Below are 21,345 nucleotides of genomic sequence, written 5' to 3'. Positions count from 1 at the left end.
TGACCACCCTCCCTATTGCGGGAACCCCTGCTTGTATGTATCTGACTGAGAAGATCCGAAGTACTGACTTGTTCCATGTCTACCATGCTGGGGTCTGCCTTGCGGCCTATTGTGGCCACTGCTCTGGGGTCCCAGTCACTCACAAAGTGAGCATTTTGCACCAGACAGTGGAGGAGCACCGACTCTCTCCTGAAGTTATTAGGCTAGCGGACCAGCTGGTCCAGGGCCTCATATAGGTCTGTGATGCTTCATTGAATGCTGCGCCCTTGTTATCCAGGATTTCTGTTTCAGAATGGTTTTATGCACACGGTGGGGTGGTGGTTAACTACATTACTTGGCAGCAAGAGAGTCATTGGTTCAAATCCGGACACCGACACCAATCTGCATGGAGCTTGCATTGTCGCTCCCTGTGTCTGCGTGGGTTTCCTCCGGGTACTCCGGTTTCTTCCAAAGGTATGTGTGCATACACCTACATAATATACATACACACTATGTTTGTGTATTATTTATGGGCAACCCTCCCAGGCCGTCAAAGGCCCAGCTGGGGGACTAATCCGTCCCTGGGTGCATAAGCTGATCACGCCGACACCCAAATCCTGCCAATGTATGTAGCCTTCCCTCCCTGTCTCTAGGTGGGGGGGCGGCTTGCAGGTTCACAATTCGGTGAAACCTCCCTGCTCTCCGACCAGTGGGTATGCAAGGGGGTCTCTTCGGAGTACTAGATAGGGTTTCCTCCTATCCACAGAACAAAGTTCTTTCCTCGTGTCTTCCTCTCCCGGCCTGTCGGTCTGCCTTGGGCAGTGTGGGACTTGCTAAGCTGCGGGGTAATTTTACCTTTCCTGCAGGACCAGAGGTTTGGGGTTTTCTATGGGCCTCAGGCCCTGAATACCTTTGTGAACGTCGGGTAGGTCCGCATGGAATCCATTTATTCGGTGGTAGTTGTGCTCCATCCGGAGGACCTCCTGGCATCCTCGGACATCAGGGACGCATACATGCATGTCCCGTTTTGCGCATGTCCGAAGATTCAGGTGGGTGTTAAACATTTAGGCCAGAAGGTGTAGCTCAGTGGCAGCAAGCCTGTCTTCCATGTGTGCGACCCAGGGTTCAAATCCTGGGCATGCTAGGTTCCGACTCAGCGTTGGAGTATCTAGGGTTGATCCGGACTCCTTGGTGGCGAAGGTCCTTCTTCCCCTGGAGAAATTGCAGACTCTTCAGTCTGCGGTGAAGGTATTGGCTTCACGCAATCGGTCTTCTCTCCGGGGCCTGTGGGTAGCCTCCTTCGAGGCAGTGCTGTATGCCCAGTTCCACAATCGGGTTTTCCAGGGGAAATACTGTCCAGGTGGTAAAAAATCTTGTTTTTGAAATCATCAGATTTCGGTGCGCCACCTAGTCAGTCTCTCTGAGTTGGTGACGGAGATCCCCAACGCTTCGAGCCGGGAAGTTGTTTCTTCCTTCGAGTGGTCAGGTCTATGACGGACGCCAGCCTCACGGGTTGTGGGGGCACCTGGGGGGTCCAGTCGGCCACACCTCCCTGAATGTACCTGCTCTCGTCTTGTCTCGGTAGCTACCCAGGGTCGGGCCTGGCTAGTGGCCTGGGTGGGAGACCGCCTGGGAATATATTCATTGTCCTACTATTTTAGGCGATCAGGCTATGCTTCTCCTCGTGGTCGAGGAGGTTGCAAGGTCGTCCGATCTGGTTTCAGCCTGACAACGCCACGGCCGTGGCTTCGGTCTACCATCAGGTATACCGGCAGGCGGACTACTGGAGTCGCCAGATGCTGGACCAGGGCGACTGGTCTTTGTGCTTGGGGTGTTTCGGCTCCCTTGCAGGAGGTGAGCCTCACAGGGCATGGATCTCCTGGCCGCTCGTCTCCACCGCAAGGGTGTTAAAGTTAGTGGCCAAGTCTAGTGATCTGGTAAGACGCGTCAGTCGCGCTGGTGGTCCTGTGGGGTCTGTATCGGCGACTTTTTGCCGTTCCTCCTTTGTAGTGGCTTCCTCGGCTGCTCCACAGAGTGGAGGTTGAGGGGATCCCAATGATTCTAATCACTCCAGATTGGCCTCGGCAGCCTTGGTTCGCCAATATCGGGCGCCTGGTAGCGGAGGTACCCTGGCGGTTGCCAGGGCGGGAGGTCCCTCTGTCTCGACGTCCCATACTTCCTTCTGTTGTACAGTCACTGACTTGCTCAATATGGCTATTGGAAGCAAGACTTTAAGAGACCGGGGTCTGTCGGACTCGGTCATCTCAACAATGCTGAGGGCACGGTAGTCTTCTTCCGGAGGATCTACCATCGCACCTGGCAGGCCTACATCTTGGTGAACTAATATCATCTTGGTGCGAAGGGATGGAGTGACATCCACGGACGTACTCTGTGTCCAGGGTCCTGCTGTTTTTACAGCTTGGAGTGGATCTAAAAATAGCTTAAAGCACCGTTTGGGGGCAGATTTCAGCCTTGGCGGTGTTCTTTTAGTGGCCTTTTTGCAGCCTGTTCCCTGGTGGGTCCCTTTTTTTTTTTTTTTTTTTTTTTTTTTGTGCAGGGGGTTTGTCATATACTTTCCCCTCTTGGCCCACCTCTTCCCCCATGAGTTTTGACTATGGTGCTCTCGGTTCTTCAGGAACCTTCCTTTTGGAAACATCAGAGATATTTTCTTTTGACACTATCTCAGAAGGTGGCCCCTTTAGTGGCCTTTACCTCTGTTAGAGGGGTTTCTGAGTTAGCGGTCTTGTCTTGCAAGCCGCCATGCTTAATCCTCCATAGTCTTAGGTGGTCGTGCGCCAGCAGGTGGTTTCGGCCTTTCGCCGGAATAAGGACATTGTTCTTCCATCCTTCTGTCCTCGGCCAGCGCATCCTACGGAGGTTGTCTTTCATATTTTAGACGTGGTACGCTCTTTGCGGATGTACCTGTCTGCTACGGCTCCGTTTTGGAGATCTGACTCTCTTTTGTGTCGGTGTCTGGTCCACAAAAGGGCCTGGCGGTCTCGTCGATCACCATTTCTCGGTGCATCAGGCAGACTGTCATACAGGTCTATGCTCTTAAGGGGCGGGCCCCCCTTTTTGGTCACTGCACTTTCGACCCGGGAAATTGGTGCTTCCTGGGGTTTTTTCCGACAGCATGCGTCGGTCCCACAGGTGTGCGAGGCGGCGACTTGGGCGTCCGTTTCGCGCTTTTTCCAGAATTTACATGGATGCTGTGAGTGCATCTTCTGATGATTCTTTCGGCCGCTAGTTTTTGCAGGCGGCTGTTTAAAGTTGCACCTCCTCCGTTGAGGAGCTCTGCTTGTTTTGGGGTGAAGTTAAAATTGGTTTTACTGATATATTTCCCACCCCTCGTTTTGACACTGCTTGGGGACGTCCCACGTGTCAAGATTTAAGGAGCTGTGTCCGTCCATGGACAATAAGAGAAAATAGGATTTTTTGTAAAATCCTTTTCTCTGAGTCCATGGACGGACACAGCTCCCACCCCTCCTTTTTAGGTTTGTACTGCTTGTTATGAACTGAGGCTGCATGCTGCAGTGAGGAGGGTTATGTCTGGAGGGACCACCCCCTGGGCGGGGCTGTTCAACTCTGTTAATGTAACATATATTTAATTATCTAACATGTTTCTGCCTAGTCCTCTACTGTAAACAGTGAACATAACCCACTTGTCAAGATTTAAGGAGCTGTGTCCGTCCATGGACTCGGAGAAAAGGATTTTATGGTGAGCACAATTTTTTTTTATTTTATTTTAAAGCGCCCCTGTCCAAGTGTGCTTGCATGCAGAAGTAACGGCATATGCAAGTCCCGCCCACATATGAAAATGGTGTTCAAACCACACGTGAGGTATCGCTGCGAACGTTGTAGCGAAAGCAATAATTTTGGCCCTAGACCTCCTCTGTAACTCAACAACATGTACCCAGTAAAAAAATGTAAAGCGTCGCCTATGGGGATTTTTAAGTAGCGAAGTTTGGCGCCGTTCCACGAGCGTGTGCAATTTTGAAGGGTGACATGTTGGGTATCTATTTACTCGGCGTAACTTCATCTTTCACATTATGCAAAAACATAACTAACTTTACTGTTTTGTTTTTCACAAAAAAAGGGTTCGAAAAATTGCTGCGTAAATACCGTGCGCGATAAAAAGTTGCAACGATCGCCATTGTATGCTCTAGGGTCTTTGCTAAAAAAAACATATATAATGTTTTGGGGTTCTATGTAATTTTCTAGAAAATAAATGATGATTTTTACATGTAGGAGAGAAATGTCAGAATTGGCCTGGGTGCTCCAGAACGCCTGAAGGTGCTCCCTGCATGTTGGGCCTCTGTATGTGGCCACGCTGTGTAAAAGTCTCACACATGTGGTATCGCCATACTCGGGAGTAATAGCAGAATGTGTTTTGGGGTGTATTTTGTGGTATGCATATGCTGTGTGTGAGAAATAACCTGCTAATATGACAATTTTGTGAAAAGAAAAAAAAAATCTTGATTTTGCAAAGAATTGTGGGAAAAAATTACAACTTCAAAAAACTCACAATGCCTCTTTCTAAATACCTTGGAATGTTTGTTTTCCAAAAAGGGGTAATTTGGGGGTGTATTTGTTTTCTGGCATGTTAGGGTCTCAAGAAATTAGATAGGCTGTCCTGTGTACTTTAGGTGTGATACATTTTCAGATATTGGCACCATAGCTTGTGGACTCTAACTTTCACAAAGACCAAATAATATACACCAATTTGTAATTATTTTGTAATTATTTTTAGCAAAGATATGTAGCAGTATACATTTTGACTAAAATTTATGAAGAAAAATTACCAATTTGCTAAATTTTATAACAGAAAAAAGGAAAATACATTATTTTTTTTACAGAATTGTCAGTTCTTTTTCTTTTATAGCGCATACAAATAAAAAACCCAAAGATGATTAAATACCACCACAAGAAAGCTCTATTTGTGTGGGAAAAAAAGGACAAAAACTTAATTTGGGTACAGTGTTGTATGACTGAGTACTGGTAATTGTCATTCAAAATGTGAGAGCACCGAAAGCTGAAAATTGGTCTGGTTAGAAAGGGGGTTTAAGTGCCCAGTGGTTAAAGCAGTTAAATGAAATGCCAAGTTATGCCAACAAGAGGGAATGCTGGGTGTAGCTACATTTCATTGACAGTGGGAAGGGCCGCGCTTGACAAAGGCTGTGAATTACAGGAACCGTTACATCACTCATGGCCTCCATGACTGCTATTGTCGGCACATCCACCCCTCCCCTGCAGCATCCGCTCACTGCCACAGAGGAGCTGGAGCTGCTGGATCACTTGACCAGACATGATGGACAAGTACACAGATCTTTTTTACACAGGATAGGTAGAAAGGGAGAAGGACTGTTTTTAAGAATAAATAGAGTTAGGCTTTTCTTTCACTTTACCTAGAGCCTGAGCCTACACAGCAGAAGTGTCTGAATTTCACCCCAATGCAGCTTGCCAACGGACATGTATTATAGTCTGCTGTGTTAAAAGAATTGTACTTGCACCTTCTTTGGTGTAGCATTCAAATAAATGGACCATTTTAACTTAATGCAATGAATGGTATGACAAAAGAGCATCTAAAATGGTATGTTTTGCGTATTTTTTCTTTATCCTACATCCTGGGACACACAGCATCGTCTTATCCATAAAGACAGGGTTATGCTGCCAAATTCAGGTGATTGGACACTAGCAAAAAAAGACCAGAAATCCTGTATGCAAGACTTTTTTGCTAGTGTCTAAAGGAGATGGTCATGTTTTGTGCAATCTCTGTGCAAATAAATAAAAAGCTAGCATTTTTTGGATTCATTATCTATGCTTTTTCAACACTTTAACCCAAACTGGACAATGCAGAGACTGCCTGTAATGTTGCCAGTTAGCACTGGACCCTTTTGGACAGGACCCTGTGCAATGATGTATCACCTTGGCGCTGGTCAGGGTGCTATACAGGTCCAGGGCAGTGATTCCCAGCTGGGAACGCATTTTCGCCACCTCCGACACTGAATGTATGCAATTGCATGCTGTGCTGGGGTGTGAGGAAGGGTCTATTGATGCTGGCTGCTGGGGGAACTATTGTTGCTGGAGGGATCGATTTTTTTTTTTTTGTGGCAGTTTATGGTTACTGGTAGGGGATCTTTTGTTGGTGATAGGGATCTACTCTCAATTAAGGGGTCTAATGTTGCTGGCTGCTGGAGTCTATTGGTGTTGATTGCTGGGAGATCTATTGTTGCTGGGGTGGTATTGTGTTTGGGGGGGTTCCATTGCTCCTGGCTATGGGTGATCTATTGAATTGCTTTTCTTGTTATTACCAAATTCCATACAAATTACTTCGCAAAAATAATACTTGACTCTGTATTCTCTAAAATGGGTCAATCCGGGTAGGGGTTGGAACCAAGGGCTGGTGCTTGCTGTTGGGTAGGCGATGAAGACACATAGGCTACTTTCACACCAAGGTGTTGGGGGCATCGGCAGTAAAGCAGTGCTTTTCCGTCTTTTTTTGCTGCGCTTTTAACCCCCGCTAGCGGCTGGAAAAGGGTTAAAATTGCCCGCAAAGCGGCGCTGCCCTTTAATTTCAATGGGCAGGGGCATTTTAGGAGTGGTAATACACCACTCCTATCAGTGCTGCAAAGATGCAGCTTGCAGGACTTTTTTTTACCGTCCTGCCAGCGCACCGCTCCAGTGTGAAAGCCCTCAAGGCTCTTTCAAGGCGTTTTGCAATCAATATTTTTTGCGTTATAGTGACTGTGAAGCGCCTCAGTGTGAAAGTAGCCTAAGTGACTCAAAAGGGTGAGGTCCTTCACCTATTCTCTGAAAAAAATGCGTGTTAAACTTCTGGATGTCTGTTACATTTTACATCTCTCTGGGCCACAGACATCTCCCACATATGGGTGCAATTGGTTCAAAACTCCTACAGCTTTGCTGCTTCCTTCTTTCAAATCAACAAAAGACTGTCCAGGGACAGTCCAATTAGCAGAATGTCCTGAACCACATTTTGTTCCATGGAGTCATTTAGACAGTACCACCACAGGACAGGTTCAAGGAATTCTACTCAAACCTATTCACTGTACCAAGGCCCAATGGACGTATTATTCCTCTCCTTGACTCTTCTCAACAAATTCATTCAAATTCCAAAATTTTGAATGGAAACCACAAGGTCAGTAACTGCCTCTCTGATACCTCATGAGCCATTTCTGTGCTTTTATAGAGGGGAAAAACACTTCCAGTTTGTCACACTGCCCTTCAGCCTGTCCCCTCTTTAGGGTGTTCACAACTGTCTTAGCAGCCTTGTTTGCCCTTCTCAGAACCCTAACATATGGTCCGCTTACTAATCTACATAAGGCTATTTGTCACTAACAGCTTCAATACTGGGCACTTTTACCCTCTTTCTGCCAAGGCCATTCTTCAGCTTTCAGCACTGTCACACTTTGAATGACAATTGCACGATCATGCAACGCTGTACCCAAATGAAATAATTTATACCTGTTTTCACACAAATAGAGCTTTCTTTAAGTGGTATTTAACCAATTAAGGACCGCCTCCTGCACATATACGTCGGCAGAATGGCACGGCTGGGCACAAGCACGTACAGGTACGTCCTCTTTAAGTGCCCAGCCGCCCGCGACCCGGTCCGAAGCTCCGTGACCGCGGGACCCGATCGCCGCTGGAGTCCCGCGATCGGTCCCCGAAGCTGAAGAACGGGGAGAGCTGTGTGTAAACGCAGCTTCCCCATTCTTCACTGTGGCGCTGTCATCGATCGTGTGTTCCCTAATATAGGGAACCACAATCAATGACGTCACTCCTACAGCCACACCCCCCTACAGTTAGAAACACAGATGAGGTCACACTTAACCCCTTCAGCGCCCCCTTGTGGTTAACTCCCAAACTGCAATTGTCATTTTCACAGTAAACAATGCATTTTTTGCTGTGAAAATTACAATGGTCCCAAAAATGTGTCAAAATTGTCCGAAGTGTCCGCCATAATGTCGCAGTCACGAAAAAAATCGCTGATCGCTGCCATTAGTAGTAAAAAAAAAAAAATCATAAAAATGCAATAAAACTATCCCCTATTTTGTAAACGCTATAAATTTTGCGCAAACCAATCGATAAACGCTTATTGCGATTTTTTTTTTTTTTTTTTTTTTTTTACAAAAATGTGTAGAAGAATACGTATCGGCCTAAACTGAGGGAATTTTTTTTTTTTTATATGTCTTAAGTGGTTAATCACCGCAGTTTTTCTTGGTTTGTCAAAAAATTTTGTAAATATGTAATTTTTTTTCCTTCACTGATGTGCACTGATGAGGCGGCACTGACGAGGTGGCACGAATATGCTGCACTGATGGGCACCAATAGGTGGAGATGATGGGCGGCACTGGGCACTGAAAGGCTGCACTGAATGGCATCATTGGTGGGCACAGATTAGCATCACTAATGAGTACAAATTGGCATCACTGATGATTAGTGCCTTGAATAACTGGTCTCCCCTGCGAGGAGATGTCACTGATTGTGTCTCCGCTCCGCACACTCTGTTGGCGTGAGGCGAGGAGATCTGATTACCGGCACTTGTGTTTACATGTGAATGGCTGTGATTGGACATCTTTTCTTTCCTTGACCATTTTTATGTCTTGATTTTTCCTGCGTATTGCAGTGTCTTATGCTTCATTCCCATTTTTCCCTTTTTTTTCAAGTGAGATTCTTTACGTAATTTTGGTTAGTGACTGCCTAGCTGTGTCTGTCCTCAATTGTAAAGCTTTTGTGTAAGGCCGGTTTCACACTGAGGCGCGGACCCGCGGTGACGGTATAGCCGCGCTACCTATACCATCGTGTTTACCGCGATATTCGGGCGCTAGTGGTGAGGTTTTAACCCCCGCTAGCGGCCGAAAAAGGCGTTGCGGCGGTATTACCGCGCTTTCCCATTGATTTCAATGGGAAGGCGCGGTATAGGAGCGGTGAACACACCGCTCCTCTACCGCGGTAAAGATGCGGCTAGCAGGACTTTTGGAGCGATCCTGGTAGTGCATCGCTTCAATGTGAAAGCCTTTGGGCTTTCACATTGAAGAGTACAGGGCATGATTTTTCATGCGGTATAGCAGCGCTATTTTTAGCGCTGTACCGCATGAAAAACATCCCAATGTGAAAGGGTCCTAAAAAACCTACAGGCTAATTTTTTATTTTTATTTTAAGTTGTTATGAAAAGATAAATTAAACAAAAGGACCATTGAACTTTTGAGTCACCCACACTTTGCCTGCCAACCAGTGCCACCTGCCAGAGCCAACCAGTGCCACCTGTACATGTTGTTTTTTTTTTTTTTAATACCTGTAACACTTTGACCTCCTATTCTCCAGTGACAGTCTTTTTAACCACTTGCCGACTGCCTCACATACATATACGTAGACAGAATGGCACGGACAGGCAAAGCAACGTACAAGTGCGTTGCTTTGAATCTGCCGCCTAGCTGGCGGGCGCAAGCTCCATGTCCGCTGGACCCTCGGACTCTATGTCCGCCGGTGTCCTGCGATCGTGTCACGGAAAGGCAGAACGGGAATAGACCTTTGTAAATAAGCCATTTCCCTGTTCTGCCTAGTGACAGGACAGTGATCTACTACTCCCTGTGATTGGAAGCAGTGATCACTGTCGTGTCACTGGTAGCCCAGCACCCTCACAGTTAGAATCACTCCCTAGGACACACTTAATGCCTTTCTCGCCCCCTACTGGTTAACCCCTTCACTGCCAATGTCATTTACACAGTAATTAGTGCATTTTGTTTAGCACTGATTTGCTGTATAAATGACAATGGTCCCAAAATAGTGTGAAAAATTGATGATTGCCGCCATTACTAATAATAAAAATGCCATAAAACTATGCCCTATTTTGTAGACGCTATAACTTTTGCGCAAACCAATCAATATACGCTTATTGCAATATTTTTTGTAAAAAAAAAAAATGTAGAAAAATACATATCTGCCTAAACTGAGTAATGGTGTGTGTGTGTGTGTGTATGTGTATGTGTGTGTATGTGTGTGTGTGTGTATGTGTGTATGTGTGTATATATATATATATATATATATATATATATATATATATATATATATATATACACAGTTGTATTCAAAATTATTCAACCCCCACTGAAATTGATTGTTTTGGCCAGTTTGACATTGATTTTGATCATTCAGTCATCCTGCTTACAATTAAATCAAAGAGGCACGTGTAGGTCAGACAAATATAACATAACATTTATAATGAAATAACCACAAATGTATTTTCTGTACTCACATTATCAGTTTTATTCAACCCCCAAGTGACATTCAATCTTAGTACTTAGTACAACATCCTTTTACAGTTATAACCAGGGCTGTGGAGTCAGTAGATATATGTTCCGACTCCGACTCTCCGACTCCTCTGTATTAATATGCAAATGTATTTTATACATTCCTTGAGGGAAAGAAACGCAACCTACCACAGGACTACTGGCTGGAAAGCCAACAGTCTACTGTATTGCACAGTTTAAGCAAAAGACAAACACAATGAAAACAAATCTGCTGCTGAAGATCGGGCAGTGGGAGGATCCAGGAAGGGGCATTTATTCTAAAACATGATTTTCCTAGGACAATCCCATAGTCATGTGTAAAGTTTAAGCTAACAATCTGAGTTTACAAGTTTTTATAGCCTTAGCTAAATGACAGCAGTTTTTCCAATGGTTTACAGCTTCAGTCTTGAACTATTGGCCCTCCATTCCCTTCACTTATACAAGTGTCTCACTCTCTAGTCCTGCAAAAAACATATTTATTTAATCCCTTATCAGTGAGAGGCTAGGTTACACATGGACGCTGCGTTCCCTGTAAAAGCAGAACACAACACTATGGAAAGTATAAGTATTGCAGCTCCTAATTGTGCGTTGCGTGCCATATAGTGAAGCACATGAAAAGCATGCTTCTTCACGGTCACTTAACGTGTTCGTTTTGCGGTTACGTGAGGCACTGCATGCATTGGTCTTTATTCTTACAGTAGAGAAGTCATTAATTATAACTTTTTGTGAATTGGGACATTTAAACTTGCTTTTTTTTATTTTTATTACAATCTAAATTTAGTCGGAGTCGGTTTAGGTGCATTGTTTGCCGACTCCAGGTACCCAAAATTTCCCCCGACTCCACAGCCCTGGTTATAACCGCTTTTAAATGTGAAGCATAGCTTGACACAAGTATCTTGCAGCGATCTACGGGTATCTTCGCCCATTCTTAATGGGCAAAAGCCTCCAGTTCAGTCACATTCTTAGGCTTGCGCACTGCAACTGCTTTCTTTAAGTCCCACCAGAGGTTCTCAATCGGATTTAAGTCTGGTGACTGCGATGGCCACTCCAAAATGTTCCAGCCTTTAATCTGCAACCATGCTCTAGTGGACTTGGAGGTATGCTTGGGATCATTGTCCTGTTGAAAGGTCCAACATCTCCCAAGCCTCAGGTTTGTGACGGACTGCATCACATTGTTATCCAATATCTCCTGGTACTGAAGAGAATTCATGGTACCTTGCACACGCTGAAGCTTCCCTGTACCTGCAGAAGCAAAACAGCCCCAAAGCATGATTGACCCCCCCGCCATGCTTTCACAGTAGGCAAGGTGTTCTTTTCATCATAGGCCTTGTTCTTCCTCCTCCAAACATAGCGTTGATCCATGCGCCCAAACCGTTCTAATTTTGTTTCATCAGTCCACAGAACACAATCCCAAAACTTCTTGTGGTTTGCCCACATGACTTTTGGCATACTGCGGTAGACTCTTCTTATTCTTTGGAGACAGCAAGGGGGTGCGCCTGGGAGTTCTGGCATGGAGGCCTTCATTACGCAGTGTGCGCCGTATTGTCTGAGCAGAAACTTCAGTACCCACATCTGACAAATCTTTTCTCAGTTCCTCAGCAGTCACACGGGGACTTTTCTCCACTCTACGCTTCAGGTAGCGCACAGCAGTCGAAGTCAGCATCATCTTTCTGCCACGGCCAGGTAGCGTTTCAACAGTGCCCTTTGCCTTGAATTTGCGAATGATGCTACCTATGGTGTCTCTTGGTATGTTTAACATCTTTGCAATCTTCTTATAGCCATTGCCCTTCCTGTGAAGAGTAATCACCTCTTCTCTTGTCTTCCCGGACCATTCCCTTGACTTCACCATGTTTGTAACCACACCAGTAAATGTCTAGAAGGAGCTGAGTATCACAGTCATTTTAAAGCTGCCTGATTGGTGCTTATTAGGCTTTATTGCTGCTCCCTGACATCCACAGGTGTTTTCAATACCTAATTGAAAACACTTCCATGAACCTCTGTTCTTCAGAGTGGTAGTCTTTAAGGGGTTGAATAATTGTGTAAATGAAGAATTCACAAAATAAACATTTACTACTGTATTACAAAACCAATTGATGTCATTTTAGTTGCATATGGTTCTTTAAGAAGTCCTTGTAGGATTTCATTCTGAATACAATTACAAATGTACACTAAATTCCCTAAAACCCTTTACAGCATTGGGGGGGTTGAATAATTTTGAACACAACTGTGTGTGTGTGTGTGTGTATATGTGTGTGTGTGTATATATATATATATATATATATATATATATATATATATATATATATATATATATATATATATATATATATATATATATATATAAATTTAGTTTTTTGGTGGGGATATTTATTATAGCAAAAAAGTAAAAAAAAAATGCTTTTTTTTTTTTTTTAATTGAGGCTCTTTTTTTTTATTTGAGCGCAGAGGTAATCAAATACCACCAAAACAAAGCTCTATTTGTGGGAAATTTTGTTTGGGTGCAACGTCGTGCGACCTTGCAATTGTCAGTTAAAGCGGCGCATTGCCGAATTACAAAAAATGGCCCGGTCATTGGGCAGCCAAATCCTCCAGGGCTGAAGTGGTTAAAATGCTCACATGTAATTGAACAAGACCTCAGAACATTACCAAAAAACAATTAAAGCATTGTTCTAATGAAATGATTCCCTCCTTTAATAGGCTACTTATACCAGTGCAAGGACGAGTGACAATAATGCTACAGATTTAAGGAAGAGTCACAATGATGAAAGAGATTTGTCTCCATCAGGTAATTTATTTTCTTTCCTGTTCATTAAAAGAGCCAAGATTCAGTCTATTGAGTTATACTGCTGTTTAGATGGATCTGAATGGTACTTTAAAAGCTTTAACAAAGCTTGCTGAAAGCTCTGCAAATGCTTTCTCAAAGCTTTCTGTTCACACTGCTCTTATATAAGATGAAGCCTGTGTGAAACAGGCATAATGGAGGATGCTGACAAGCCTTAAAGGGTCACTAAAGGAATTTTTTTTTTAGCTAAATAGCTTCCTTTACCTTACTGCAGTACTGGTTTCATGTCCTCATTGCTGGTTTTGCTTTGATGTTGCTGTAAAACTGCTCTGATCTCCACACTTCCTGGTTGCCTGTTTCCTTATAACCATCATACTGGGAGCTTTTCACGATGATCTAAGCTGTCATTACTGTGTGTCTAAAACTTAACAGAATCTATCAGATTCATTTTAAAAACAAAACACTGCCCTGGATTTGTTTGTTTTTGTTTTGTGTGTCTCTCTAGTTCACAGGAACATGAAACCAGTTTAAAAACAAAAGTGAAACTGTAGGCACATTATATGATTGAATTTAATCTACTTTTAATCATTTTTAAAAGGAATCGGTTAACTTTTATGTCTCTATACCCTGTAAACAGTCATTTCAGCAAAAAAAATGTTTTCCTTTAGTGACCCTTTAATGCCTCATGAAAGCAACATGCTGCTTAATTTTTAACATGACACAACGCTACTGCTCCTGTGTGAACAGCAGTGTGTGGTGTCATTGTATTATTCATTGCAGGTGATAAAGGGTGGTTATGAGGCTTCAAAATGCTGAATAATTGCTACATAAACACATGGGGGTAGATTCAGAGAACAATTACGCCGACGTATCCATAGATACGCCGCGTAATTGCTAAGCTGCGCTGGCGTATCTACTTTCTGTATTCAGAAAGCTAGATACGCCGACATTAGCCTAAGATACGACTGGCATAAGTCTCTTACGCCGTCGTATCTTAGGGTGCATTCTCACGCTGGCCGCTAGGTGGCGCTCCCGTAGTTTTCAGCGTAGAGTATGCAAATTACCTACTTACGCCGATTCACAAACGTACGTGCGCCCGGCGTTCGTTTTTTACGTCGTTTGCATTAAGGCTTTTTCGGCGTAACGTTGCTCCTGCTATTAGGAGGCGCAGCCAATGTTAAGTATGGACGTCGTTCCTGCTTCGAAATTTGAATTTTTTTACGTCGTTTGCGTAAGTCGTTCGCAAATAGGGCTGGACGTAATTTACGTTCACGTCAAAACCAATACGTCGTTACGCCGTACTTGGAAGCTATGTACACGGACGGCGCATGCGCTGTTCGTAAATCACGTCAATCACGTCAGGTCATCACATATTACCATAAAACACGCCCCCCTTCCCCATTTGAATTACGCGCGATTACGCCGGCCCCATTTACGATGCGCGGTCGCGACTTACGGAGCAAGTGCTTTGTGAATACTGCACTTGCTCCTGTAAGTTGCGGAGGCGTAGCGTAAATACACTACGCTGCCCCGCCGTAACTTATAGCGCAGCTACCTGAATCTACCCCACGGTGTCGATATAAGTGTGAATGAGCCCTAAGACCATAGTCTATGTATTTAGAGATCATGTTAATGTCCGGGCATGTATGGTGATAATCTGTTGTTGATTTTTAACTAATTATATATATATATATATATATATAATATATATATACATTTTTTTTTTTTTTTACTTTTCCAGATAAGAAAAAAGAAAAATCAAGACACACTGAATTAGACAGATTAGTTTTGCAGAAATATTTCCAGGCTGATGTTGATAACCTAAGCGAGAGCATCTCCTCAAGACCCAAGAGAGCGTCTGCACCACCGTCCAATTGGTGGGTAGTAAGACCAGCTGAAAGGAATTCTACGTTTGATGTGGAGGAAGACTTGCCACAATCTTCACCAAAAAGCAAAAGTATGTCACCATTTATGTTAAAAAAATAAAAAAAGTTCATCACTAATTTGTTTTTAACTTATATTTGATAAGATTGTCCATTGGTACACAAAGGGAGATGCTTTCGAGCTGTTATGTATCTGTTAAGATCTGTGTGGTTTTGTGTCTTAGGTGTATATATTTACCATTAACGATGACAGAAGGCATTGTGATGTGGTGAGTACTAATAAGCAAAATTAGCTTGTTTTGGGTGACCAAAATGTTGAGAAAATTTGACTATTTTCATTTGGATTTTTCAGAAAAATGCATTTGTATTTGGAGTGTGGAAGGTGACAAAGTCAGTATAAAGAGACTTCACTCTTTTTTTTTTTTTTTTTTCTTACCAATCTGGCAGCATTTTCCTTAATTCAGGTATTTAGCTGCACAGTTGATTCAGCATTTTCCTGCTGCGATCAACTGATCAGGTGCAGCAGCCCAAGTGGCATACCACCATCTTTGTCCCTCTTAGGCCCCTTTCACACTGACAAGTTTTTCAGGTGGTACAGCGCTAAAAATAGTGCCTAAATACCGCCTGAAAAACTCCTGCCCAGCCTTCTCAATGTGACAGCCCGAGGGCTTTCACACTGAGGCGATGCGCTGGCAGGAGACAAAAAATCTCCTGCAAGCAGCATCTTTGGAGAGGTGAGAGGAGCGGTATGTATACCGCTCCTTCCCATTTAAAAATGCAGAGGCGCATTGCGGGCAGTATTAACCCTTCATCAGCCGCTAGCGGGGGTTAATACCGCACCGCTAGCGGCCGAATCCCGCGGCAATTCCGACGGTATAGCGCCGCTATTTTTTAAGCGGCGCTATACCACCACCGCGCCTCCCGCCCCAGTGTGAAAGGGGCCTTAGTTATCAGACACCAGTTGCATTGTCTAGGTTCAGGCAGCTGGCCTCTGATTACATAAACCAGCTCCACCTGTTGGCTGCTGTGAGTCCTCACTCCTGCAGCTTCCTAGGATTTACCACCATAATTTCCCACACACGACCCAAAAATCGGACGACAGATCGTCCAGCTTTTTTCGCTTGCTAGTCGCAAGTAGAAATTAAATTAAGTTACTAAAGTTACGAAAATTCTCATATGACAGAAATACAATTTGCAAGTGATGTAATGTGTTGTAGTGTATTTGTATTGTATTGTATTTTCAGACAACAACTGTACTGATTAAATCGTACGATCTGGTATCGAACAAGAGAAATTTCCGTGCTTGTCCTATTGAATAATATCTGATTAACTGTCTGGATTGGCCATTGAAAGCTGTGTGCTAACGGTCAGATTTTCGTACAATCGCTTCGAAAGTGGTGTTTGTCTGATTTTTGGATCGTTGAGTACGAGCCATAAGACAAGCATAATAAATTAGACTTGGCATTTTGTTTTTGTAAATCAAATATGTATCTCTGCCCTAGTCTGGTATAGAACTGCTGCAACCCAAATCCTAGACAGGAATAAAAACTATACAAAAAAATGGCGCTGTTCCTATGAACTAATGTATGTAATCTTGTATAAGAATAATACATAAAAGACATGAATCAATCTAATGGAATAGGTGAATTGACCCAATGAAATGGGTAAATCAATCTAACCAGATAATTCACCTGATGGTAATGAGTGTATGTGGGTTGACTTTAACCACTTGCTTTCCAGCCCATTGTCAAAATACGTCCTGTTTTTAAAGATGGATATCTCAGTAACGGCAGCAGCTGCTGTCACAACTGAGGTATCCATCTTTAGTGCCGACGGTCCTGTACACGATAACGGCGGTCTCCGCGGCGGATTCGCCGCGAGATCGCCGTTATCGGTGGCGGGAGAGGGGCCCGCCGCTGTCCCGCGCCCTCCGCCGCTTACCGGAGCCGTCGGTAGCGGCGGAGGGGATCGCGACCATCCGGCAGCTGAGCGGGGACGAGACTGAAGGAAAAATCTCCTTCGCCCGTCCCCCATAGCTCTGCTGGGCGGAAGTGACGTCAAAACGTCAGTCCCGCCCAGCCTCTTAAAGAGACATTTTTTTTTTTTTGTCATTTGAAAAAATGACATTTCCAAATTTTTTTTTTTTTTTTGCATTTAAGCCCAAATATGAGATCTGAGGTCTTTTTGACCCCAGATCTCATATTTAAGAGGACCTGTCATGCTTTTTTCTATTACAAGGGATGTTTACATTCCTTGTAATAGGAATAAAAGTGATAATTTATTTTATTTTTTTTATTTCAGTGTTAAAAATTGTAAAATAAGTAAAAATAAATGCGAAAAGCAAAAAAAAATTTTTTTAAAGCGCCCCGTCCCGACGAGCTCGCGCGTAGAAGCGAACGTATACGCGAGTAGCGCCGACATATGAAAACGGTATTCAAACCACACAAGTGAGGTATCGCCGCGATCGTTAGAGCGAGAGCAATAATTTTAGCCTTAGGCCTACTCCGTAACTCAAAAAATGCAACCTGTAGAATTTTTTAAACGTCGCCTATCAAGATTTTTAAGGGTAAAAGTTTGACGCCATGCCACGAGCGGGCGCAATTTTTAAGCGTGACATGTTGGGTATCATTTTACTCGGCGTAACATTATCTTTCACAATATATAAAAAAATTGGGCTAAATTTATTGTTGTGTTATTTTTTTATTTAAAAAAGTGAATTTTTTCCAAAAAAAGTGCGCTTGTAAGACCGCTGCGCAAATACGGTGTGACAAAAAGTATTGCAATGACTGCCATTTTATTCTCTAGGGTGTTAGAAAAAAATATATATATAATGTTTGGGGGTTTTAAGTAATATTCTAGCAAAAAAAACTGTTTTAGTCTCGTAAACACTGAATCTGAAAAACAGGCTTAGTAATGAAGTGGTTAATCTTACATAAACCATAAAAAGTGTGCAAAAAAACTTTCAATCATAAAGTTATGAACCAGTTTACTTATGCACCGGTTCATATCTTTATAATCGAAAGTTTTTTTGGACACTTTTGTAGTTTGTGAGATTAGAGTCAACCCACATACTCATCACCGTCAGATGAATTATCCGGTTAGATTTATTTACCCGTTTCATTGGGTCAATTCACCTATTCCGTTTGATTGATTTACATATTTTATGTATTATCCTTATACATGGTCACATACGTTTTTGTTTTTGTGACAGAATATTGTTAGAAGTAGAAATTCTATCTACAGAATAGATTTCTTTAAAATATTTTCTTCTCTGTTGATATTGTATAGTGAAAATTTGTTGAAAGATTTCTTGATCTGCTTTCTGAATTGGTGAAACTGTTGGTATCGCTGTTTCCCATGAAGGAATTGTAAATTCTCCTATTGAGTATTTGTGTACAGTTGTATTCAAAAGGGAAGTATAACCCATGGAAAAGTTTTACTTTTTTAACTGTAATGTTGTGGGGGTATTTGCTCAGTTGTAGCGCTTTCTAGTGATTTTAGTCCACTGTAGAAATGCTGTTTAAGGGTTTGCCAGCCCACTTTTTTTGATAAAACAGAAAGGTTAAAACAGAAAATATGTTTTCCTTAATCAACACGAACATAAATTATGTTTAGCCTCGTGGCTCTGTCTAGCAGCACCGCTGCTCAGGCCTGTTGTCTTGGTCCTTCTGACCATCACACAAAGCACCTCAGTGTTTTCCTACACTCTTGGCTCCTTGCTGCTTTGTTACCACCTGCACCATAAAGAGCTACACGCTCCTGCTGCCTTGTGCAGACCCTCTGTCTCTCGGGTACTGGTTACTTTCAAGACCCGAACACTGGGTTAGAGACTCCTTCCTTCCTAAAGCACTTTGGAGTCTCCAAACTCCAGCCCCTGATTCCAGAATTACAAATGAAAATGTGAGGGGAATATAAATAGCAGTTCCAGCAAGAAACCCCACAATCCTCTTGCAACTGAAAGAATTTTTGCATGGAGAAGTGGTGAAGCAGTCAATGCCAGAGACTGGAGTGCAGTCAACACTTCTACTAAAAGGGGGCAGTACCAGCTTTAAATGTGTAAATGATTAAAAATACATAATTTAGTTTATTTTTTTTATTGCTGTATTTCATCTTTATCTGTAGGCACTGTTTGAATGTAGACCTAAAATTTGCCTGTTTTAAAAAGTAACTTTCTTTGGAGTGTAATCATTTTCCTATGACTGTAATTATAGTGGCAAATATCACCAGAATTTTGGTTAAGAGGACTGCAAGAAATGGCCAATTATTATTTTTCTTTTATTACAAGCAAGAGAAATCTGCTCTCTCATGACCATCCTAAAAAGGAAAGGGAAGAAATGGTGGCTTGTATACTTTTCATAATGCTTGGTGTCTGTCAAAAGAAGTTCTACCTTTATAAAATTGTCCATGCCAAACATAAGGCGTGTTCTGCATGTGCTTCTAGCCAATGTAGGGGTATGGATGTTTCTCTTGCACAACTCTTCATTCATCATGTTGGCCTTGAATAAAATCAAAGTGCCATAGTGCATTTTGACAAAGTATCAAAAGTAACCTATGGTAATACTTTTATTAATTCCCTGTAATGAAACTCATAGCAAGACTTAAAGAGAAGACACCTATGGTTTATCTGAGAAAAAGTGCTATACGTGTCTTTTTTGTTTTTGTTTTCTGTAGTTGTATGTTTAACCACTTTCCACCCGACCTATAGCAGAATGATGGCCAGGAAGTGGTTCAGTTATCCAGACTGACATAGTGGTTCAGTTATCCAGACTGACATACTGCACCACCGATCTGCGCGCCCTGGCTTGTTATCCGGCTGGACGTCACGTCCAACTGCATAACAAGCCAGCGCGGTGATTGCGATTGCTTTGTATTAAGAATACCATTGCTACCCTTATGGACATTGTATGCGCTAAAGTCTCCAGCATGGGTACCCTAACATTCCCCAAGCCTACAAAGACCTTCCTGGTCCACTTGCTCCTTTGTTCTGTACCACCTAGGACTTTTACACAAATGGCTTGACAGATACATTTTACCAGATCGCCAAGATGAGCCTCTTCTCTGTCCATATTCTTAGGACACTTTGGCTTGAATGCTGGTCAGCTGACCTGCCCTGTGGGGATGAATGCCTGTTTGGTCACCCCTTGGATAAATACATCAAGGAGATTGCAGAGGTAGGAGTACTCTCCTCCCCTAGAAAAAGAGTGCCTGCAACTCTGCAGGTAGACATGCAGTCTATGTCTGGAACACACATTTCTCTGAAGATGTGGCCTTCAACGTCTAGCTTAAAGTCCTTTTCCCAATGAAGTGACATGTATACTTTTCAGAGGGGGGGGGGTCCTGTTGATTTTCTGGTCCCAAGAAATCTCTGATGTTTGGGTCCAGAGGGGCATTTTCAGGGTCTACAAAATAGAGTTGCTTCTCTAGCTGCAAAGATGGGCTATCAATGCTATCTGCATTTTTGCTGCAGGCAATAAGCACTTACCGTTGGCCTTTGCCCTAGCTCCTAGCCCGGCTCCATTCTCATACAATCCACCTGTGGGTTACCTGGATCACCTCTTGCTAAGCATCTGTCCTCTACTCTTGTTAGTCAATGTCCAGCGAACAGTGACCAAGACAAAGGTTTGGTTGGATCCCCCACTTGCAGAAGTTAGAGTATTTGGGCCTGCCATTGGATACAGCCTTATCCAGAATCTTCCTACCCTGGGACAAACCTCTGTCCCTTCACTTGTGTCTGGGCCTTTCAGAGTTGATCTTCAATTTATGCATGCATTTGGGTCTTTCACTCTAGACCAATGGGTCGGCAACCAGAAGGCCGCCACCATTAAATATCTGGCCCGTCAGTGTCCATGATTAATTCACGGTCACACGGCCCACGGACAAGTGGTTGTCTGTTTAATAATATCATCTGCAAAAGTGTCAGTTTTATAATAAAATTGCAGCTATATGCCACATTAAGAGTGCCGCTCGACGTTAAGGTGACTCGCCACCTCTCCTTCTCCCCTCCTGAGGTCATTCTCGGCCCCCGCCCGCTGCAATTGTCCGAAGAGAAGAGAGGCGGTGGGTACACACATCCGGTCCATCCGATGAGAATGGTCCGACGGACCGTTTTCAACGGTTCAGCGCTGAAGCAGACTGATGTTCTGATGTTAGTACACACCATCAGTTCAAAAACCGATCGGGTCAGAATGCAGTGACGTAAAACACACAACGTGCTGAAAAAAATAAGTTCAATGCTTCCAAGCATGCGTTGACTTGATTTTGAGCATGCGTGGGTTTCGAACCGATACTTTTGTGCCGATGGTCAGCCGTCCATCGGTTCGATTTTAAAGCAAGTTCTCAAATTTTTGTCTGAAGGACAACAGACCGATGGGCCGTACACATGGTCGGTTTG

At 43.3% G+C, this 21,345-nt stretch overlaps 1 protein-coding gene across 3 annotated transcripts in view; it reads left to right on the top strand.

Annotated features, from left to right (window-relative positions):
- CENPC (centromere protein C) overlaps nucleotides 1–21,345 on the top strand; it is a 230,583-nt gene that overhangs the window by 155,546 nt on the left and 53,692 nt on the right. For all 3 annotated transcript variants that reach the window (XM_040324693.1, XM_040324684.1, XM_040324677.1), the window contains exons 22-23: nucleotides 12,987–13,074; nucleotides 14,813–15,028. In XM_040324693.1, the coding sequence (XP_040180627.1) occupies nucleotides 12,987–13,074; nucleotides 14,813–15,028 (304 nt within the window). The remainder of the gene's footprint in view (nucleotides 1–12,986; nucleotides 13,075–14,812; nucleotides 15,029–21,345) is intronic.

The sequence above is a fragment of the Rana temporaria genome, chromosome 1 (genome assembly GCF_905171775.1).
Source record: "Rana temporaria chromosome 1, aRanTem1.1, whole genome shotgun sequence".
NCBI lineage: Eukaryota > Metazoa > Chordata > Amphibia > Anura > Ranidae > Rana > Rana temporaria.
The sequence above is the reverse complement of the archived record's forward strand: the minus strand, read 5'-3'. Positions and strand labels throughout refer to the sequence as shown.